Below are 24,384 nucleotides of genomic sequence, written 5' to 3' on the forward strand. Positions count from 1 at the left end.
GGCGGGCTGGCGCCACAACCTGGCCGGCGGCGGGAGGGGGGAGGGCCGCCGCCATATTGGGAAGGTCCGGCGCTTGGCTCGGCAACTGCTCCGCCAGGCTGAGGAGGGTCCGTCCGCCATGTCGCGGGCGTGGGAGCCGTTACGGGGAGGTCCGGCACCTACCTACGGGCTCTCCCCCAGCCGGCAGCTTGCGGGGGGAAGGCGTGCTCGCCATGATAGGGAGGTCGAGTCGTCGCGCTGCCGCTGCGGTGCGCCTGCTTAGCCGCGTCCGGCCCGCGCTGCTGCCCAAGGGGCGCCGGCCCGGGCTGAGGCCCGTGAGGAGACTCCTTCCCCTCGCCGCTTCCCTCAGCGGCTGGTCGGGCCTCGGGCGGCGCTGGCGGCTCGTCGGCGTTTGCGGACTCCAAAATGCCCCCTGGATGGCGGGGGGGCGCAGGTTTACCCCGCGCTGGTAAGGGCCGGGGGTGCCGACGGGAGCCGGGCCGGAGCCTCCCCCGGCAGCCAGCGAGGGCGTCCCGCCGGGGGACCGACCTCGCGGCGGTTCACCTTGCCGAAGGTAAACTTGCGAACCCCACCGTTCAGGTGCTTTTGCGGTTGCTGGCCTGTTAGCAGTTCAGTCCAAACATCCATAAAGCTTCAAGCACTCAACACGTAAAAGACGTTATTGATGGTGGTTGGAATTGTTTGCTTTGGGGGAGGAGGAGTGTGGGTTTCTGTGGGGTTTGTTTGCTTTAATTAAGCACTTTTAACAACAACTCTACTATCTCTAGGCACTCCTCACTGGATTCACTGTCTCTGTGGGACAGCCACCCCACCCTGATGCATGAAACACCCACGATTGCTGGTGTCGCTCATCAGTGAAAACAATATTTAATATCTGACAAAAAATGTGACTGTTCGTTTTTGTTGGTTTTTTTTTTCCCCAGTCTACAGAGGAAGCAATACATCAACTTACTAAGACAAGGGGTAGTTACATCTGAGGGAAGTATGAAGTAGAAATACATACAGTTGCATTTTAATCTTCACTGCTAAATACTTAAGCCTCTCCCCCTCCTTTAAAAGAAACAAAATTTACTCAGTTTTCCAACAGTATTTGTACCATTTTTATTTGTAAAAATAACCATCTGAATGCATTGCAATAGTAGTTTACAGTTAGGGTTCTTCATTACATTAATACAGCATTCAGTAGTTGAAAAAGTTACTAAACTGTGCTTGAGAAGATTCAGATTGAATTCCAAGTCATTCACTGAAGTAAGTCTTTTTCCTCATTTTGTATGTGACATTTACCCAAGTCCTTAAACTTCAATTTACAAAAGCAAACAATACCGACAAAACCCCACTGAAACCATCAAACAATATTTTATATTGTTTATTACAAATGTTATGCAAAATATAACACTGGCACCAGATTCGTATCACCATGGTTTGTAAAGATATATTGCACATGCTAAAGCATAAAATATAAGACAAAACCTACAAAACATAAGATATTGGCTTTAATATGTAGATCACTGCATAAGAAACGCATAAAATTACATTTTATACACACACTCAGATTGTCACTAGTTTAAAACGCCCTTTCCTATAACACTGACCTAAGGTTTACTTTTTGTGTAATAAGAAAGCATTTTCAGCACTGCAAAAATTATACATTATTCCTATAGAAATTTAGCATATTAATTTTCATTTCAATGCAGGTAGAACATATGAAAAGAAGAAACACTTTATACATTCAAAGAAGGTCTGAAATGAAAATTTACTGGTAATATATTGCTTTTATAACACTCAAATGAAAAAAAAAAAAAAAGACAAGTTTCACAAAACATTTCCATAATACACAAATATAAAAAGGCACTCTAATATTTCTTACATGACTAAGAATAAAAATCACAAATTTTTTTTTTAAATCATCCTCAAGATACATAACCAAGTTTCTCAACAGTACAATGGATAAACAATTCATTTCATGTGTTTGTTCTAATTCAATAATCTGGCAGTCTTTTACTGCATAAAAGTACCAAACACATTATGGTGCCCTTTAGTAGCGATGAACAGAAATCCCCTGAGCTATTTCACAGCAATTTCAGGCAGTCCGGAGGTTGTAACTCAGTATTTATGAGAGACTTGGGACCCCATCCTGCTATGGATTCTATCTGCAGCTATGGTTAAAATACAGGATGAAACGATCCTGCTAATACACCTGGGCAGACGGCTGCCCCTCCCCGAATACCCTCTGCTTGGTGCAGACATAGAAGTCATCCACATACTGTAAATTGCAGGATCCAGGGTTAAGTGCAACAATTACATACGATTAACTCTACTCTTGTAAAAAGTCCACAGAAAGGCAAGGTCATTATTTACAAGAGTAAAATTATTCCCATGCTTATATACCTGCCCTAAGTTACAAATTTATTTCTACATGTGATATATTACAGATTAATGTACTAGCATACAAAAAAAGGGATTCTGGTAACTCACATGAGATGTGGGATAGGCCAATACTGAGTACTTCCATGTGTCTTGCTCATGACAGTTTTCCTCCTAAATACAGCATACTCAAAACATAACTTTTGCAATGCCCTTAAGATGCTAACAAATCATATGTTTCTATGATTTTTGGAATATTGCATACTTACATCATTGTTAGTTTACAGAAAAGTTTAATCAGTAAAGTTTAGATTTGGTTCCTAGAAGGATCAAAACAATTTGGTAATCACCTATGCTTCTCTAATGTTGTATACATCATTAAGAGGCAGCAGTTGTTGCACTACACAATTATCAGAGTTACGAGGTATTGCAAATACACAGAAATACTTTCAGTAACTCTGTATGGCAGCAAGTAAAAATACTGGATTTTTTTAAATGGCTGCTTAAAATAATACAACATCCTCTTTGTAAAGAGGACTGGTTTTCTCCTAACAAAGCGACTTCATGTAGGATAGCGTAACTTTCTGTATTTCTGGGTGAGACTTATAACTAATCCTGCCAAGGACCCTACCTACATCTCTTAAAGTTAGATGAAAAGGCTGATCCTGCTGTTAGACAAGTGGCAGCCATTTCCCGTTTATTTGTTTTCAATGCCATCATTCCACATAAAAAAAACCCCAAAATTTGGGATTCTATTCATTTCTGAACAGACACCACTGAAAACTTTAACAACTGATCTCTCCTCTTATTTTCAGTGCTTAAAGTAAGGTGGTTATTGCTATTTTGCAACTTTTAAAAGCAAAAATGTTGAGAAAAAAACAATCATAAAAATGTTATTCTGTGCTATTTCTGAGGAGAAAACCAGAGTTTCAGGTGCTCTGTCATTCTACTGCAGAAAATATAGAGTTGAGGGAAAAGATATGTTCTCCTTTAGAGACACTGTCCCTAGTGATTTTTTGTTGTAAACTTTGGAAATTTGTTAACATTCAAGGAAGCAGTATTTAATTTTACCTAATGTTCAAGGAAACAAGATTTAATTTTAGCAAGGCAAAATAAACTTAATATATAAACATTTTTCCTAATTAAAGAACTGGAATCTGCCAATAGATTTTTAACAATTCAGTGGAACATGGCTAAAAACTGCAACTAAAATAAAATTCCTTACTTTTCATTTACCCTGCTGAAAGTGTGCACTAAGGAAGCTCACCTCATCCTCCCAGCACAGATGGAGGCCTGCAGACAGCCTGAGCGAGAATCACAGGAACCTTAGCACCTTGACTCCATGCTACACTATCTTTTCCCCTCTTTACTGTAGCTGTACAGTGTTCTCTCACTTGTCTAGCAAGGGGCTGAATCCTTTTCTTGTGCTCTTAAATGAGGGAAGGTGTTTTGCTTTCTGCTTTTTACCAATATAGCCTGTGGACTTAATCTTTGCATTCCATACAAGATGGGCACTCTCCCGAAGTGCATCAGCCCTTCCTTTTTCTACTCAGGTCATCAGCCTTGCCTAGATTCACATTTCATTTCGCATCATGCCAAACAGTATGCACAAATGCTAACTAGGAGAGCAAGCCATAGTTATTTTTCCTGGGCATTTGTTTCATTTCAAATAAATATAAACACATTTACATTAAAAGTATATGAACATATTCTTTAGTCTGGAGAAAAAAAATAACTGTGATCAACACATCATCAGTTACAAATGTCAACTTGAAACCTGCATCATAAAATGTAAAATTCACTCAAGACTACTCAATACCTCAAAAGTTTCTATTTTTATGGTTTAGAAAAACTACTTCATTATGTCACTCACATTTGAAGAAAAAATAAATGTAGCAAAGTCTTCCATTTAATTACTGAAGCATTTTGGTCCTCTTGGTACAGCTGGTTAGTTCATGATACCTTTTTGTTTAATTTTTTGTTTGTTTACAAAGTCTCATTCTTCCTTTTGTACATCTGTTGCAGTCGAGGGTCGTGGTCCATTTGACCTAGAAACTTTGGCAGAAGGAGTAAACATATTCACAAAGTTGACATTGCTTTAAAAGCTGGTGACAATAGGCTTTTTTAGCATGTATCTCCGATCCCCTGCACGGTACACTGCTATGTTTTCTGGTGTTTGGTATTTCAACTTTTGGTGTTATGCTTTCATTGCTTTACCTTTGCTCTGTTACTCCAAACGCTAGCAAAAGTATTTTAAAATTTGATACTGTTTACAGTAAAAATAAGTTATTTAAGCATAGAAAAGGAAAAAAATCCAGTTAAGTTGGCAAGTCATTATAAACTTTTACATAAACCTTTGTCTACACCTGATTTTTTTTTTCCCTTTTTTTTTTTTTTTTCCTGTTACTAGATTCATGGTTAATGGCTCAGGTGACAGAAACATCTAACGACCCTAATTCTGTAGTGCAAATAAACCGTACATGTTTGTGCTGAATTGAAAAAAAATAAGGGCCAAGTGATTTTCATTTTACACAAGTGGTTCCACTAATGTCCATGGGAAAATATGGTGAGACAAGTAGAATTTGGCCTTAAGAGTTAATAAAAGAGTTAATAACTATATTTTTCTAATTGTGTGCTGCAACTAAGAACTGTAAAAAGTGCCTTCTGTACGTTTAAGTGCTTAGTACATGCAGAATGTAAAAGGTTTCATTTCCTGTAGAAAAGTAATACAGGCAGTTTTAAGATTTACAACTTTACCTTTGGTTTGTGTAAAAAAAATTATCTAATTAACAGAGCCCCTGGAAGCAGGAAACAGACAAACACAGGAGAGGGGGGATGCTCGAATCTATGAAGGCTACACTGGAAGTATGTTTGTGTACTAAAGGTACAGCTAAAACATGTAAGAACTTTTTACAAACAGTTCCCTGTTTATTTGTGCTGTCAAAAAGAAAAAAGGCATTTTCTCTTTTTCTACTTAAAGAGGTAGAGACTTTCCACAGGGGCACTTAGGGCCTAAAGAAAACATCAGGAAGCTGAAAAGCTGCAGAACACTAATGGGAGTATGTTCCGGTAAATCCCTCTAACTTTGTTATTTAAAGGATTGGTTCTCATCAACACTAAAAATCTTTCAATACCTACTTGTCAAGAACAATAGTTAAGAATATAGCCGTGGGATTTAAGCTGTTTAAAAAGACAAAAATAAAGCTGAAATGAAATAATAATGACAAAAAGGTTTTGAATACCGAAAAGTCAAAATGTTTCAGAATCCGAATCATTTTCATTGTACCCATCCTCTGTTCCCATGTTATTACTCAAGGGCTTATTGTGAGAGTTAATGCTACCCATACTGGAGCCATCGCAGAGATGTGTCCTGCCCAAATTGTCTTTTTTAAAACAAACGAAGTTGAAAGCCGTCATTGAATTGGAGGGAGAAAAAGGCATCATGGTAGCCAAAATGAGTGCCAGGCAGTCAGCCACGTCTTTGTTAGGAGCGCAAGCCAGGGCTGGCGTATGACCTGGGCACAAATGCAGACAAGGCAATGGTTAGTACTAAGGGTACTGAGAATGGCACTGAGCATTCCTCATATACATCTCTAGATGATGTCATAAGCAGGAGATGTATGTTCAGTTACAATCATGCCAGGCAACAGGGGTATGTTACTTATTTTAAATTAGACATGCTGGGAAAATACACACTTTATGGAGCATTTAAACCACTGTGACCACAACAAGCACTATTTTTTCTTAAAATCAGGCAGCAAACAGACTTCACAATATGAATAAAAGCACTTGCTAAACACAGTTCTACAGCACAGACAGTATGATGAATACAGAACATGGGGAGTACAGCAACAGGGACAGAAACTGGCTTCAGTTTCTGTGCGTATGAACAAGGCTCATTCTGAGAACAATGACTTTCATTAAAACATAAAAGATATTAGTTTAAAAATATTTTGAAGTAACAAGCAAACGATTTTAAAGCTGATCAGTTGAGTATCTACTCAACTCAGAAAGCAGTTTATTTAGGAATTAAATTATAAGAGAAAAGAATTAGACCAGTGCACATGGTACATGTATAGCAGGTATGACTACGTGGATGTATAGTTACTCAAATTTACATTATGTTAGAAGAATAATGACTGTATTCAGAAGGCATGGCATACACTTTAAATACAAAGTTAATATTATACAGATGTCAGTGAAACAAAGAACTGGGGAGCTGTTAAAAGTTTGTCTTCACTGCAGTTTAACTTGGGTCCTGTCCAAGCGCTGCCCCTAAAGCAGCTCTTCATGTATGCAAATCTTGGAAACCAGTATGCTGATTACACTTGCTATCTATACATTTTGCAGGCTGCTGTGTAGTACTCCAGCACCTTCCAACAAATCCTCCTTTATGCTAAGAGCAAACAAATTCTTTTGCAGATGGCTAAATCTTAAGTGCTGCAGCAAACAGTAATCTGAGGCAATGACCACTACTGAGATCCTACTGCCTCAAGTAAGCCAAGAACGCCAGCAGTGTGGTGTGGTGGCAGAATTTGGTGGACAAATGTGAGGACAGCTTTGCAGCAAACTACCCACATTTAAGCACTGACTGTCAGCGGTGAATGCATACCCTAAATGGAATTTCCTCTTCCACTGAGTTCCAAGTGTCAACATTCTTTAGAGATGTACTTATACCAAGATTGTACTTAATTTTCTCTCTGCGTAAGCAGTTGTTCCTAGAAAAATTAAGTGTGTATAAAATTTAAACTTAATTTTCATTTTTTACATACATGCAAATTAGCTGGCTCAGTTTGTACAATTGTAATGATGAGAACTGTGGTTAGAAGCTAGTCTGGTTCATTTTTCTGTCCCATATCTCTAAAATGAGGTTAGGGCCAGATGACTTCAGTGGAACTCATGCATGTAAGTATACCTAGGTAGCATTTGGTTAATAGCAAATACTCACCACTCGGTTCTTTTCATCCATAGACCGCAAATGTCTTGCAATGATGGGTGAGTATTATTACTGTTACTTTACAGATATGGGAAGATGGAGGTACCGAATTGTTACATTAATGCCATGAAGTCAGTATTGTAAGAAAGACCAGCTTATTTCAGGAAGACATTTTTGAAAACATTAATTATAGAAGCACAGCCCTCTATGGGCTTTATAATGTTTAGGGAAGGACTTCATTGAGATCTGAAACAGAATTATCAGATTTATTAACTAATGATATATTTTATGAGGCAACAGTAATTTACTTGCATCTTGGATTAGGTCAGACAATTGGTAAGCACAAGCTTTGATCTCAGAATGAACTAGGACACAATCAAACGTATGGTGATGGTTTTCTTCCTACCCATTAAAACATGCGCTGATTGAATGCATAATCCTTAATTCTTCTGCAAGGCGTCAGAATTATCCGGTGCCACTTGCATGTTTAGGAAATTCAAGTTACCACTGCACTCAAGCATTAAAAAAGACTAGCTGTTGACAGTACATGCAAAATGAACAGTAAAAGGGACCGCTGTGATGTTTAGAATACATTTTTATATTAAAGAAAAATAAATAGTGTCTTTTTTTTTTTTTTAATAGGTACTCACACAGCTCATTGTCTGTTCTTGGAAGGATAAAAGCATCAATGATGTCTATCATCAGCTTTTAAGTCTATTGCTTCAGTCTGCTGTAAAATTACCTGTTGGGTCCTACTGAAGATTGTCAAAGTGTATTGTTTACTTACCATTTTCATCTACTGCTAGGACACATGCCCCTTTGGCTAGCAACTCTTCAACCACCATCTTTAAGCCGTTTCGTGCAGCAATGTGGAGAGGTCTACAATAACATAAGAACTAAATTGAAGTTCAGTTTAAAATAGACTTTCTAAAAAAAGTTAGGTAATGCTTAAAGCACACCCAGCATCTGAAAGAGAATGTTTTCATTCTTTGGATCATTATAATTATACTGTTGACGTTAAATTATATTACAGCCTTTAAAATAATCATGTTTCACATCTATAAAACATATGTGCAAGACAAATAAAATTACCTTTACATACACAAAGATTGCTTAATACTTTCCAGTCTAAAGGCCTTCTTTAAAAAGCTCCCATTTTTCCACTGTTTGCACCACATAATTGACATTTAAAAGGAAAAATGAATCTTAGACTGAAGAAATGCCTTTGTTCCACCCCTAATTCTGGCTACTACAGACTGTTGAAAATCAATGTATTGCCTTCTTATCCTTGAATACTCCTTTGCTAATCTCTGTTACTGCAGAGCAGCTGGAAATTAAAAACAACCACTGGTTTGCTCCTCTCCTGGGCCAACACACAGGGCTCCTGTTTGGGGGCAGCTAGTGGGACACGAAAAACAATTTCATATTGGAAGGGGGGAAAAAGGGCTAAGATGGAACAAATTCTTCCACAAGCACTAGATGATCTGCCACCTGAACTCGTGATTGAATATTCTACTGTAGCATACCAGTCAAACAGTTGCAGCTGGAGTAAGAATATCAATGGTTCTAACTCTGCAGATAATGTATGGTATGGACAGGAGTTGCACAAAAAATATCACCTAAAAAATGCCTCTGAAAATAAAATGTACCACCTTAAGGGTAAATGAATTATTTAGATTTAAGGTGAAGCTCAAAAAGCTAGGAAATGCCAGATGTGTACTTACACATTCACATCATTAATAGACATTTTGATATAGTCTTCAAATAAATGACCTCATATAATTTTTCCACCAGACCATCTATAAAATTGGCATCAAAAGAATCAAAATTGAAAGTGAAAATGCAATATAAATCTGGTCTTTTCAAGGGCAAGCACTCAAAAAAAAATCAGAAATGAACTTTTCTATTCTATGAAAAAATGTGAGACATGAATATGAAATGCTAAATAGGAATCTTCTGGTAAGTCAACTGAACTTGAGAGGATCAGGCTATACTTACGTCTGCAATGCATTATTTTTTGCATTGATAAGGCTCTGTTCTTGTATCTTGTCAAGTATTAACAAGGCACATTTTTCATGACCCTGTAAGTTGGGAAAAAAAAATATAGTGTTAATTTGCTGAGGAGTTTGAAATTGAGGCAAAAGAAATGTTACATATAAAAGTGAAATTTAATACCTCAATTTGAAATACAAAACATGCTACTCAGTTTATAAGGATCTGTAGTAGGTGAACTGTAGGAGCCTTAAAATACCATTTACGAACTGCCACTGCTAGGATGCTTTACCACATTTAGAAATTTAGACATTCACCTGTCTTTCAACCCTCCATCATTATATATGAATTCACCTCCTTGGCTTTCAGAGAAGACTACCATTTCTCTTGAGAGAGCATTCAATGGATTATTTATTAGAACTACACAGTAACATAGGAAGAGATGGTTTAATCTCAGAAATGAATACTATACTTTCTGGGTCTTCAAATGCTTTTCTGTATTATTAATAAGCTACTACAAAATCCCTTCAGTGTGACAGCTCTAACAATGAAACTTCAGAAATAATACAGATCTGGGCCTTATTTCTGATACTGTTTCAGAACAGTGAGTCACAGGTGTGGAGACAGGTGTGGAGCCTACAGCCTTGGCAGGTGAACAGCTGCCTGAAGGACCTTGAGAATTCAGCAAGGCTCATGTGTCTGCAGAAACTGGAGTAATATTATCACACTAGAATCCAATCTGTGGATAGGAGCAAAAGAAAAGACCCAGGAGAGGGAATCCCATGGGCATTTTTTCTTGCAGAAACACCAGTAGCAACTGGAATTAGGAGGAAGAAAGTGTGGGAAAAGACACCACCACCAATCTAATGAATGCCTCTGGTTTTACTGCTACAGAGCGTAAGGGAAAATTTTGGGTTCCTTCCACAGAAATTGGAGAATAAGAAAAAATTAATAAATACCTTTTTTTTTTCCTGAACCTATGTTAAGCTATTTTACAGTGAGATTATTTGGTAAAATCTTGAAGGATTTTCCATTATTTCTCTTAGTTTCCCTTCCTTGTGTTTCAGCTGTCGTAAGAGGCATCTGTATTTCTCAGTTTTCTAAACCTTGAAACAGATTTGAGAAAAAACTTGGAACAATGCTCCCTTCCTCACCACAAGTTTGATCATCACATTTCCATTGCAGAAGAATTTTTAGGAGTGTAAACACACACACACACATACATACAGACTGTGAAGAGAACAGAAGCATACAGATGTCTTCAACTTACTTTACTGCTAGCCAAGTGCAAAGATGTATTCAACTCCTTATCTTTTAATGTCAGGTCAGCCTTGGCAATGTTCACCAAGAAGTCTGAGGTATAGAATAGAAATCAATGAACAAACCCAATGGGCAGATGAACATGTAAATACAGAGGAAAAAAATTTACTATTTCAGTATACGTATGTGTACATGCTAATCAATTAAGCCTTTATGTGATGTAACCTTTATGAACACAAAGTGAAAATAATGAATTAGAAGAGACAATTTTGTGCAGTTAATTAGCAAGCAAAGGCAGAGCTAATAGCTCATTTGCTGTGCCCCAACTGTCAAACATACATTCACGTTAATTTATTTATAAACTTCCTCATTTGCAGATCAGCAAGTTCTGCCTGAATCACTTTCTCCTGAGAACAACTGTGGATCCTGCTTTGAGAGGACTAAGTGGATATAAAGAATTTAGGGTGCAGTCTGTGCTGTTGAAGCTAGAGAAAAGGGAATTCTGTTAAACCAATATGACCCTAATCTGTATGTCTCTAGTATATAGTCCAGCCTGGAAAAGCACCTGCTGATAGCTGCCATTTTAAGAACAGGACTTCCTATAATAGAGCGGAAAAAAGGTTACACAATCTTTTTCACATGTGCAGTTTTACTGCTTCATAAAATCAAGGAAGTAAACAGGAGAATAGAATTACCACTCCCCTCATGTTCTTTACAGTGTGCTTTTAGGAGGAAATAAGAGTCAAGTTTATTATTGCAAATGTTCACCAAGACTGCTGAGGAATGATGACTGAGAAGAAAAAGCATTTTTTACAGATGTAAAGGTAGCTTCTTACAGTCATCCACACAATTTATTTTTCTTCCTTAGTTTTTACAGGAAAAAACCCAACTACTTATTTGGGATAGTAACTGCAGTAGCACTCACCCTTCAAGGTGAACAGAGGCAAGGATGTACTTACCTACAGCACCTACGTGACCATTTTGAGCTGCCATCATGAGAGGTGTTTTCCCTGCGTGATCCGCAGCATTCACTTGTGCGCTGTGACTCAGGAGGAGCTGGAGGCACTCCACGTGATCTGCGAAGGCTGCTGCGTGAAGGGGTGTTCTGTAGGGAAAGTAACACCACCACAGCTGTTGCTAAAGAATGACAATGTTCCTGTTTACTTACCTTCCCAAGAACCTGAAAGTGTAAGACATTTTTAATTTTTTTTTTCCTGCAAAACTTTGAGTTATCACCAGGGGAACGTTATAGTAGCAGCATCTGAAATAAGTTAAATAATATTTACAGTCTCTGTCCTGGTGCAATATAAACTTTAAAAAAAGGGAAGCATAAGGTAGATATGATACTGTGGAGAATCTCATATTAGCAGCATATTTATTTTCATGGAGCATACTGTGTAATATGAAAAGCAGTACAATCCCTCATTCTTATTAATCTGATTTTATTTTTTTAACAAGCTTAAGATGGGAAGAACTATCAGAAAAGAACAGATCCAATATTAAAAAAACCTAAAGTATTTTAAGTTATAGTCAAAGATACTGCAACAAGCTACAATAACAGCATTACTACAAAAGGCGGAAGGAATTCTATCCACTCTGAATGTCATCAGTTTCCACAAGACTGAGACGCTAGAATTCGTTCGCTGTCTCCCTATGGCATTTTGGGTCTGAAGTGTGACTAATAGAGATGAAAGATAGTTGGTACACAACCCAGTTGTGTCATAGTGTTACTTCAGGTTTTGCTTATCAGTAAGGGTGAGGTGGTCTTACCCTTACAGGAGTAAGTAATCACCACTACTGAAGGTCTTGAATTTGTTTTAATTAATAGAAACAATGAGTATTCAATTTTTAGAATTCCAGCAATTTTAATTAAATATATATACACACACACATAGTGAGGAGATTACTGATGTGACAAATTAAGGATCTGGCTGAATGCATATCTCTTGCTTTATCAGTATTATTTTGCTGCATAGATGTTTTGAGTTGTGTGCCCTGAGAATGCTAACATAACATTAAAGCTTTTAATGAAATACTTTTCTAAGCGTACACAGTATCACTCCATTTAGCAAAGATAAACGTGTTTAAATATTTAACAAAAAAACTGGTTCAGGGAAACAGCCTATAGTCATAGCTGTTCTAAAAAAGCAAAATACTGTTTCTTTTGTGTTTCTTTTCATATGCACTATGAAACTGAATACTTCATAGTATCCTTGCTTCAAGTGAGCCACCATTTAAGTATTGCAGTGTAAATTGCTGTCTGAAAGAGTCAGCATGACAAGGCTTAGCTCAACTGTATCAGATAATGATTAGTTCCAGAGGTTCAGAAAGAATTATGAAAAATACTAGATGGATTCATGAAGATGAAATGCAATTTGTTTAAGAAACTATTACCTTCCTTTGTCATCTTTGCAATTGACAATGCTGGCATCGATGGCTCCGATGAGCAGTGATGCACAGTTTTCGTGATCATTGATTCTGCCGAAGACAAGACATTTTCAAAAAGGTAAAAAGTCTACATCTTTTCCCACTTTCCAATATTAATTTAGTTCACTTCCCATTAATATTTCTTATTGTTTGTTTATAAGTTATCCTAACATACCTTTGCCATAATGCTTTCAGTCACATTTCTTATTATTCATCATCTCTCCATTTAACCAAACTGCATCTGATCCTATGAATTTCAGTCTCTAAAGCAAATCTGATCCTGCAATTCACTATGCACAAAGGTAATTGAGAGTGGAGCACAAATCTAGGATTAAAACCTTAATACTTTAAAATCCTTTAGCTTAAATGTCAAACGCACCTGGATCTGGAAAGCACTCAGTTGTAGATACCTACATATAGAAAGCTTTATTCTAATGTTTTAGGTAGTGAAGCCCACATCTCTTCCAACTCACACATTTAATAATTTTCCTTGATGGATGTACTCAATTAATACTCTTCCTGGTTATTGTTAATTTGTCTCATTTCATTATGAAAATGAACAGTGTTTAGTAACAGTACTGGACATATAGTATAGCTAATACACACACACACTGGATTAGCAGCTGTTTTCATTTTAAATTTGCAAGCATTTTTAAATTGCACGCATTTTTAATGGGTTTGAGAATTGCACACTAGTTTAAAAGAATATAAATATTGAAAAAAAAAATCTTCAAAGCCATCACTAGAAATTCAGATTTCATATACTATGTTTCAGCCACAAATTATTTTAATTTAAGCAGAGTAAGAACAGTGCTTTATATATGCTTTTATTTCTCTAATATATTGGGGTTTTTATAATTTCAAAGTTTGATACATGACGAATTACCTTTCTACTTTCCAGTGATGTGAACTGTAGAAGGGAAGCCTACACAATAGGAACCCCTATCATTACTTCTGGAAGACATTCATTCTTCTAATAGAACATAGAATAGAATACAGTCATTCTAATTGTTGGCAGAAATTAGGAAGGTTGGCATTTGATTTTTCAGTGCTTAATTCCTTACTCTTCTGATGGCTTACATGTTTTAATAAGCATGTTAGGTCCTACAAACTAAAGTAATCTTGCATTTTAAAAAAAATGCATTTGCAATTATGTTATGAAAAGTTACGATTTTTCTCTACTAGAATCCTTCCCATATGAAAACATACTGCTTTATTTGAATAAAGAGTATGTATAAAACACACGCATGGAAGAAGACGAATAACTCATAATAGCGACCACCTTTTTTGTTGTTCATAAGTAATATGAGAACTTTGGATACAGAGTCTGCCTCTACAACCCACCAATCCCTTTGGCTAGGACCTGGGTAAGAAGTATCAAACCTTCAAGATAGAGGTTATCTCAGAAGGAAAAAAGATCATGAAGAAAATCTGTCTGGAAAACACTCAGCTGAGGATGTCTTGGAAAATTATGGCCTGCACAGAACACCATTCTAGCATGACATAGATCGTTGTTTCAAATCCTTCCTTCATTAATGCTTTGTTCCTATTGCTAAAAAAAATCATCTTGATTCTGACAAATTTCTTAACTTTCAGCCATTGGGTTTCAAAGGAACCTCAAAAGCTCATACTTACATGGACCAAGGCCCTACCTATAGCCCAGGTCATGGCCTAAGAATAGAAGAGCTATGAAGTTCCAGCCTGTGTGAAGAAAAGGCATAGGTCTGTAGTTGCAAGCAAGGGAAAAGAAACTAGAAAGGGAGCAGAAATGCAGCTATTTAATTACAAGTCAGAGTTTCATTAAATAGCCTACATGTATGAAATTTATGCAAAAACACTCTTTATTCTGCCACCTTTTCAGCAGAAGTATAAGCACAATTTTATGATCAGCTTTCAAATTATTTGCTCATGCAAATAATCTAAAAAAAAAGAAAAAAAAAGAAGGTGCTTTCTTTTCATACTGCTACTTTTTCCAGACCTATCCTAAAGCATTTTTACTGGAGATTTCTACTTACACAGCACAGTGCAATGGAGAGAAGCTATTACCATAGAATGTGCGGAAAAATTTTTGTTCCAATAGTACCTCTATGCAGTTTTCATGACCTATAAGAGAGCAGACATTTCACAGTGTTGCACAAAGCAAGTAATTAACTTAATTCATATTAGGCTTATACAGATTAGAATGTAACGCTAAATTCAAATTTGAACACAATGTGTATATAAGCTCTTAAGTGATGAAATTATAAACAGATTTTTTTTTAATGTCAGCAGCAAGATAGATCCAGCCTAATATTAGCACTTACTGAAAAAAAGGAAAGGAAAAAAAGGCTCTTTTTTATGTGATATTATGTATATTGCCTTACAGATCTCCAAAGATGGTCTTACATGATGATATTAGGAACTTTTATCCTTATATTAACCAACAAGTTCAGATTATCCAGTTTAGAATAATCAGTTCAGTTCAGAACATCCATCTATTCACATGATCTCTTGCATCAATAAATAAGAAGGTGACACCTCAAAGGAGCACTCCTGGCCCCAGTGAAATTGATGAAAATTTCATCACTGATGTCAGTAAAACCAGAGTTTCACCCTGGCCTCCTGTGACTGGGAGCAAATGAGCTGCAAAGCCACTGGGAGGTATTGCTGGAATTTCCCTGGCTTCTGAACTGAAGGGTGAACATAGCAAATGCTAACTACAGAGAGCAAGTAGAGGGGAGATAATTTGCCTCTTCATTTCAAGCTTCTCAAAGTGTTACGCTGCTTTGTTATCATGTTTCCCTAAAACTGAAGCCACATTTGAACTTGGCAAAAGTCCACAGGGAGAAACTTACCATTGTAACAAGCCCAGTGCAGTGGTGTATAACCTTGATTATCTTTCAAACTGCAGTCTTCCTCTGAAAGTGCTATCTGCAGTAATTCACTCAGCCAAGTGGCGTGACCCCGAGCTGCTGCAAAGTGCAGAGGTGTTCTGCCTCTGGTGTCTTTACATAAAATAGATACTTCTTTCTCTAACAGCATCTGAACACACTCTTCATGTCCAGTCATAATCTGATAACAAAGAAATGAGTAAAGAGGTTGACATAATACAGATTCTTGCATAGGAAATATGGAATATGATTGATGCCTGTGAACATGAAATGGCCTGGATGGGATTCAGAAGGCAGAGATGAAAGCTCCTTTGCTCCCATGAGTACCTATGATAACTGATACACTGAAATGTATTTAGTGCTGTCTTTCAAAGGCATTGATTGCTAGTCTGTGGAAGAGACTCCACTAAGTGAGGCACAAAGCAAGGAGGAGTTTAAGACTAAGGAAACAGAGTCTGGCTTCTCAAAACCATGCATGAATGTGAGAGAACTGAGGAAAAAAAGGATCAAGAATGTAATCTGAAATATGAAAAGCTGCTTTAACAGCTGGCCAGCTACTGTCAGTGACCTCTGCATTGTACATAGGTTAGCTTTGGTATCTTGGGCATGTTCATGTATTGCTATCAGTACAGAGCAGAATTTTTATGCCATAGCTTTTATTACGGACTTCTGCTGGACTCCTGAGCTGAACTGCTCACTGCAGTTATCATAGAGTTCTGTATAAATATCAGCTCTTCCATCAACTTCACATTGCTGACTCCTAGAAAAGATTCTATCTGCTTCAAGTTTCACTGCCTCTAGAAAAAACTTAAGGCTTACTTATTTACACTATCCTCCCCAAGAAAAATGGAAATAACTGCTGGGCAGTTCTTTTAAAGAAATTGTTTTCAGAATTCAAAAGGTGCTCAGTTATAAGAATAATGATTGCTATTGTAAAGTGTCTAGAGCCACGAAAAAAAATGGTCTAATCAGTATTTTAGCTAATTGATTAAAGCGCACTTGAAACAAAGTCAAAAGCAGAGCATTACTGACAGCAGATGTGTCCTGATTTTTACCTTGTTGACTGTGCTTGGTAGTGTTTCCAATCATTTACAGTATTCCCTACATTCAATATCCCTGTATTTTTAAGTGAGTTGTAGTCACAGTAAAACAAATAATTAAGAACCATAAAAATTAAGTCACCCCTCGATGTAAAGCTGTGCATCCCAGGAGATCAGCTGCATCTACAGATGCTTCTTTTTCAAGTAATAAAGAAACAGCATCAATGTGCCCATATGCCACTGCAAGCATTAGTGGGGTTCTGGAAAAAAAACAAAACCAAACCAGTCACAGCTATAAAATGACATACTATTGCCACTGCTAACTTAGAGGAACACAGAAATCAGGAAGCCCTGCATTTCTCTCCATTCCTACCCACAAACCTGTTATGTTCACCATACTCATTTATATAACACCCAAGTGAAGATCTTTTGTATGAAATTATTAAGATGTTTAACAACCAACTACCATGACTAAAATAGAAACAAACTCATTTGTAAGCAGTTTACAGAGCAACATCATTCAAGACAATCTGTTCTCTTAATAACCTACAACTACTGTCACCTCCAGCAACAGACACATGAGCTTTACAATACCCAAGTGTTGTGAATGTATGTCTCTGCTAGTTACCAAGATGACAACCACCCAAAGCATTTCTTTTGCAAATGCTGCACAGTTGCTTAAAGGAGATGAAGGGACACAAGGAAACTATTCAAGCCAAAATTTGGACTAACATATCTTCCATTTTTTTCTGAAAGAGATCTGTTCTCCTTCTATTTTCAGATAAGACTAATACCATTTAAAATTGTATGTACAGTCAAATATGTTCCAGGCACGCCAAATGAGTTTTTTAAACCATTCATATTTTCACTTTAAAAATATACTTTATTCTCCCTCTATAACCATCATTTAATGAGAAGTAAAATTTTTGTAGGAACATCTCAGATGCATGTGTCACCTCAAATAAACATTCTGTCCCACTGCTTTTATTGAATCTGGCCCTCAGCATTTATGAAGAATTGTTTAAAGTATGAAGCAGAGGCTAAGATTAATGAATAATCCTTTCCACATGGCTTAGATCAGCTGAATGTGTACTTTGCAATCTCTGCCAAATTCTATAAGGAGAAGTGCAGGAAATACAGTATTTCAAATAAATGCTTTTTTTGTGAGAAGTCTGAGATGCTATTTGAATCACAGAGCCGGAAAAAAACCATTACAAAGAAAACTTACTGTCCTTTGGCGTCTGTCACATCAGGGTTGTCTGCAACTTCTAGCAACAGCCGTAAACAAGGTGTATGACCATTAATGACTATAAAGAGAAAAAGTATGTTTAATTAAAATATGTTTAATTTCAGGTACTTTTCCATTGGAATGTGTATGGATAAGAAATTTCCTTATAAACAAAGAAAATATTCCACAGTATAAGAAATTAATATTCCCACAATTTTCATTTAACTTGTGCTGATTAAATAGTGAGCTGTTTTTTCCCTGACCTCAGTAAGACAAGGATTAGTTCTCTTACATACAAAAATCCCAAACGAGTAAAACAGAAATCGTGATTTTCACTACTGAGATTTCTACTAAACCAGACAGCATTTCAAAATCCCTCAGACCGAGCAGGCAGACAAGGCTTTCTGGGATCACATTTGGAACGCAGTAGGAAGTCTGTCGGCAAGGCTTGTTAATTTTGTGTGCACTGTACAAGCAAGTTCTTCAGCGCTGCTATGAAAAAAGAAGCATCTGCAAAGAATGACCAATGATGCAAATGTCATATTCATAACAGCACATAACACCAGAGACTAAAATTCCCTTTGGGTTTTTCCATCTCTTCTCATTTAATGTTATTGGAAGCCACAGCTACTTCTCCAAAACAGGGTTTGTTTTTTAAAATGTAACCCGTTGCTGTTGGAAAACAGCTCTGAGTTACTACGTTTTGCAGGGCCCGACTCTGTAAACCCATCTGTGTGTCAGCTGGCTTAAAGGCCTCAGCCTTTCATGGATGAAGAGAACAGTATTTTCTTCTTTGAAAAACAATAATCCCTGTACTCAGTAGATATAGATTGTGTTCTTATTACAGCAAGTCATGCATTCACACTGCCTACACCCTGTGGGCTGAGGCAAAACCCTTGGACACCACCTATGTCACATCATTCTGGCAGAGAAATGGGTGCACATCATCACATTTAAATCACTCATCCAAAAATAATCTTAGTTGCTCTACCCAGAAAAATAAAAGACATTTTTAGTTATTTACCACTAAGTAATGCCATATACATAACATGTAAACAGTTCTTCAGGGCTGATGACTCACTGGCTTAGGGGGAAAAAAAAGATCTGTTCCTTCTCCCAGCAGGAGGAAGAGAAATCATAACTTGTTCACACCGACATCTGAAAAGGATTTTGGTAAATGAGTTTTAGAACAGATACTCCCAGAAACTCTTAGGAGCTGACCCAGCGATTGCTAAGCATTACAGACCCTGCAGGGAACATTAGTTTTGCCAGCAGAGCTACAACACTAACACCAGGGGAACATTTGCAATGGATTCCCCAAGCTAGCCAGAGGAAAGACTGGTGGTAATAAAATTATACAGGGAACATATAATTTAGGCTGAGGAAATTCTCCATATTATGAGGTCAGAGGAAGTCTATTCCCTGAGGGGGACACACAGAAAAAAGAAATACTTCATTAGGTGATTTCTCTACTAAAGTTACAAATCCCTTTATTGGACAGAGCTCTGCAGAATCCTGTAATCCAATCCACCACTTCAGGTCTCCTTAACCGCTGTGTTCAGCAATTGTGTTTGTGTAATTTGAAGGAATGAAGGCAAACACGTTTAAGGGGATGGGCACACATGCCTTCTTGTTTCTTTCCAGTGCACAGTATTGCACATATGAGTATCCGCTTTTGTGTGTGCCAATCAGCACTGTCACTCCAGGGATTAATTCAGCAAGAATTCTGTTTAATTTCTCAAAATACACCATTACACCTCTTACACTTGCACTGCAAATAAACTGCTCAATGCTGCAGTGGCACCACGCAGAGCCTCCAACAGGTGGCATCACTCTTTGCTAAAACACTCCTAACCAAAACGTATTGTTGTGAAACAGCATAATAAAAATCATCAGATTGCAAGTGGCTTTTTACTATAGTTGGAGATAGAAGCTTTACTCCAGAGCTAATTTCCACAGAACTCTGCATAGCTCTTGAGTGGAAGGTTCTAAACGCCCTCTTAATGGATATTTATGCAAAGTGCACTTATCTCACATTTGAAAGCCTCCAAATTCATGACAGTGATAAATTTCCTTTACTAAAAGTTCAAATACTCAACCCGTCCACGCACTATTTTCCCTTCTGCTTAAGGTACATGTTCTCTTTAGCGTCTCATTCCTCTGTGTAGGATTTTCTTGCCTTTTTTTTTTTTTAAATACATACCTAACTTATTTTGCTTCACTGCAGATTTAAAGAACATTTTGCTTGTCTCCCTGGAAATTCTTTTTTAATCTGAGAATTCAGATTAAATTTAATCAGACCAGAAAAGTCTACAATGAATCTTCCTACTGGTTTTACATGGAAGGCACTCATACTACAGTGATGGGGGCAATTAAAAAAGAAATTAAAATAGGAAAAAAACACCCACAATCAGATTTGTATGAAGGTAAGAAATGTGTGTTTTAAAAGAACACCTTTTATTCAACAAATCTACTCAATTCTACTCAACAGATTTAGTCAACAAATTAATATTTTAAGTCAGAGCTGCTAACAAAAACATGGCTTTGTTACCATTTACTTTTCTCAGTACTGCAGAACCCTTACAATTCAGCTGTGACAAGAAACCTATGTCACTATAACCAAATTTTTAAATAAATGCAAAATCATTGCTATAGTGATGATGTACCAAAGTCACACCTTGTTCATCATCAGACCCCAAGTTGTGTTTGAAGTGAAAGCTCTTGCCCAACACAGCTTCAGTCTTGTGGTGGCAGTGATCTTGATTTAAATTAATTAAACTAACAGTTTTAACAGGGTGAAGATCAGCTGGATTTAATATTCTGTGTTTTTATCGAAAACAATGAAACCCCCTCTCACTGAATTCTGGTCTCAAACTTCTGACATGTAAACTCTGGCAGCATATCTCTATATCATTAATTTATTGTGGGGAGTAATGTACTCAGTTCTGATGCAAAATTTAAGAAGGCAGAAAGCATTTTTTAGCGTGCTGTGAAGATTGATTACGTGCATTTTCTTCAGTACTGCAGACAACATTGATAATAACCTGTTTGATCTTATGCTTCCAGGCTGCAGCTATATGATCACACACAGAGAATAAAATGGTATTAGAGGATGTATATGCATTTTAATCTAAGAAAGATTAAAAGATAAGCAGAAAGACAGTTAAGTCTGACCCTGAAAATAATTGTTATCCAATGAGGTGTTAATGTTATTTCCCACTAGAGGTCACTGCTATGCTGTACTGAGCTGCTCGATGAACAGCCAGAGGAGCAATGTTCCCCTTGGCACCTCCGTGTTTTTATCTGACAGGTACTTATTAAATAACAACCTTTAAATAAATGGCAAATTCTACATTTTCCAGTTAATTATGCACGTTGCATAATTAATACTCAACACATGAGAAATGGAGCAGACTCCCAGCAAGAGCAAGTTCACAAGCTAGCTCAGGAGGAGGGTAATGTCTGAAACAGGGGTGAATTTCTCTAGTGTTGCCACTGCAAAATGTTGGAAGTTTTGAACACCAGGATAATTGCATCACCAATCAAAGCCTACCTGTATTTTCAATCTTTCTTCTGTAGGAGAAGCAGTGAGGCAAGTGTTCTCTCTTCCCCTGATTTTTTGGCAGAGGAACCATTAAGAGGTGTCATAGGGGAAACATAACACAGCTTAAACAGTAGGTGGTAATAGAGAGGCAAGGTAAAGTAAAGGCAAGCAGGTAAGGACAGAGAAGCAGTGGTGTGGAAAAATATGGGATTCTGTGTGAGGGAGGACTGAACCATAGGGACAGAGGAAAAAAGGCCAAGGAAATGAAAGATAAAGGGTTCACTGTAGGACCTCAGCAAACAAGCAGCAGTCCTCAATACATGTCAAAATCTCCTTCTTCTATTTAGAAGAAATGTGCACAGGGATAGTAGGTAGGTAAAGGTAAATGCTTCTGTGTTGTAGGGTTTATACCACAAGTGTAACATAAGCCCACGCTCACCTGAAGCATGGAGGGGGGTCCTTTTTGTGACATTGTCTTTTACAGTAACAGAAGCACCCTGGCTGATGAGAGCTTCCACACACTCTGCATGTCCTTTAAATGCAGCCAGGTCCAAAGCAGTGCGTCCCTTCTCATCCTTAATATCCAGATCTACCAGAGATTGGAGAAGTACCTCCAAGGCTTGATGATGACCATTATAGGCCTAGAAATACAAAATGTCTCATGTAAAGAACACAATTCTTGTCTTTCAAAGACTTTCACATAAAACGTGAATAAAATCTGTCATTGTCACAGTCTCCTAAACACAGTAGAAATCACACAGTTTTCTTGATTCCTTATGACTCTCCCTTCAACCTGAAAGGATCTTCCCAAATCACACTGTAGCCAAGAAACTAAAAAATTCCTAGTGTTTAGGAACAGAATTTATGATTGTTGGTTTGCTTTAACCTCCTAATACAACCCAAGGTGAGGAATTTCAGACAATAATTCACCAATTCAGCACAGGTGAATCAACAATTCATTTTTCACATTATACAGTATCTTTCAGGGAAATGTTTGTTTCAAAAACTAGATTCACTAGAGTGATGCTGGTCTGAGGTCGCATGAATTATCACCTAACTGGGTGCTAAATTCAACACATCTGCTGGTCTCCAACTAAATGAAAGCAATTCTCAAAACGGATTTTTGAACAAATACAAACAAATTTGACCTGCTGTTTATAGCTGATGCTTCATGGCGTACTCCTGCTAGTGGGATCATTTGGTACAACAGCTACAGTGGACAAGTAATGCAATTCCAGACCTACAGCCACATTTGGGCCAACAGCACAAACACCAGTGACATTGCAAAAAACCACTGGATAGCTCCAGAAACTGGAACCATTTCATTCAACTTTGTAGGGACTGCCCTCCTCTCCTTACTGTCAGACTCACAGAGAACATCCTTTTTATTTATACATGAACATACAATTAGTATTATCAGAGTTGAAGCAATTAATGAAAACAGAAGAGCAATGCAAACATCAAGGAACCAAAAAGCCACTGAATTTCAAGGTTAAGTAGTGGTGGCAGCAGCTTGCTCCTAGTGACCATTGTCAAAAGTTCAAAAGAACAGGACAGTGCAGGGAACACTTGTTTCCCTGTTAGACCAAGAAAACTACTTAAGGAAAGCAGAAAGGCAAAGGCAGAAAAAAAACCAGCAAAGGGAGATTAGGGCACAGGGAACCCATATCTCAGAAAGTACTCCGACACAGTTGTCAGCTTTTCTTCTTCATGACAATTTTACTTAGAAAACAAATAGCAACAGCGTGATCTTTGACACAATATGAGGTATCTTGAAGGTGCCATGCAGACTGTATACCCCATCCCCTCCTTGACAGGATAATAAAGTTGACTTTTTCTTCCTGTTGGTTTGCCTTGTACAGTCATTCACTCAACCATGATCATAACTATGCACTATAACCTCAGGGAATAGCAGGTCAGCATTTTGTTGGCTGCTAATCCATCCCTTGTTTCTAAATCCTATTTCCATTCTAGGGTCAAATGTCTGTAAGCAGAGGCCTTAGCCACTGCACTGTATCAGCCATTTAACAGGACTTCATGTTTTGGTGTAGGTTGCTGACTTTCTGGATCCACATGTGGAGAGATTCACGAGTACACTGCTAGACCTGGGGAAGGATGGCCACAGGCACTGTAATACATGGGAGGGTTTGAAACAAATGTCAGAGACACTCCTGGATAGCTGCAATTGAAGTGTGAAATAGTGATGTTTCATGCAAGCTTTTAATTTTTGAACTGTGGGTTTGGGGTGTCTCAGGTGAATGAATTGCTGTTAACCAGCAACAGCTGTAAGAGTGAAAGCACTGGCAGTGTCCTTGCAAGGATTCTGCCCAAGAGGGACCAGAGAGGAAATGAGGTTGCTGTCTGACCAGCTGCAGGGCAAGTCCCTTCCCTGCACAGGAATTTATGTTGGTGATAGTGCAGGTTGTAACTCTTCTTTGGGCTTGGAAGTGACAGTATCCTTCCCGCAGTCTTCAAATTGCAGAAAAAAAGATAGGAAGAAAAGTTCAGTGACAAATTCAGTCTTTTAACCCAACTGTTTTGGCTCTTGTTCCCTCAGATTACATGTGCATAATTCAAATGTCAGGCCGGAGCTGTTCTGGCTGACTGGGAAACAGAGATATGATCACTACAGAACTAAAACTTGCCCCTATTTTTGAGTAAGCAAGTTGCTTCCCTTTCAAGAGGAGGGCAGCTTCACAGTGAGGTTGGGTATTCAGTGAAGA

The 24,384-nt window shown here is 37.8% G+C and overlaps 1 protein-coding gene across 1 annotated transcript in view; it reads right to left on the reverse strand.

The window, feature by feature from the left end:
* Positions 1-3,501: 3,501 nt before the first annotated feature.
* Positions 3,502-24,384, reverse strand: part of ANKRD44 (ankyrin repeat domain 44) — a 77,243-nt gene continuing 56,360 nt past the window's right edge. The window contains exons 17-27 of the mRNA XM_010564202.1: positions 22,101-22,302; positions 18,118-18,196; positions 17,032-17,149; positions 15,814-16,030; positions 14,995-15,082; positions 12,947-13,030; positions 11,512-11,657; positions 10,563-10,645; positions 9,299-9,381; positions 8,088-8,179; positions 3,502-4,419 (exon numbers count right to left, since the gene is read on the reverse strand). Of these exons, the coding sequence (XP_010562504.1) occupies positions 4,361-4,419; positions 8,088-8,179; positions 9,299-9,381; positions 10,563-10,645; positions 11,512-11,657; positions 12,947-13,030; positions 14,995-15,082; positions 15,814-16,030; positions 17,032-17,149; positions 18,118-18,196; positions 22,101-22,302 (1,251 nt within the window). The 3' untranslated portion in view covers positions 3,502-4,360. The remainder of the gene's footprint in view (positions 4,420-8,087; positions 8,180-9,298; positions 9,382-10,562; positions 10,646-11,511; positions 11,658-12,946; positions 13,031-14,994; positions 15,083-15,813; positions 16,031-17,031; positions 17,150-18,117; positions 18,197-22,100; positions 22,303-24,384) is intronic.

Source organism: Haliaeetus leucocephalus, unplaced genomic scaffold (genome assembly GCF_000737465.1).
Source record: "Haliaeetus leucocephalus isolate CR32 unplaced genomic scaffold, Haliaeetus_leucocephalus-4.0 Scaffold1, whole genome shotgun sequence".
Taxonomy (NCBI): Eukaryota; Metazoa; Chordata; class Aves; order Accipitriformes; family Accipitridae; genus Haliaeetus; species Haliaeetus leucocephalus.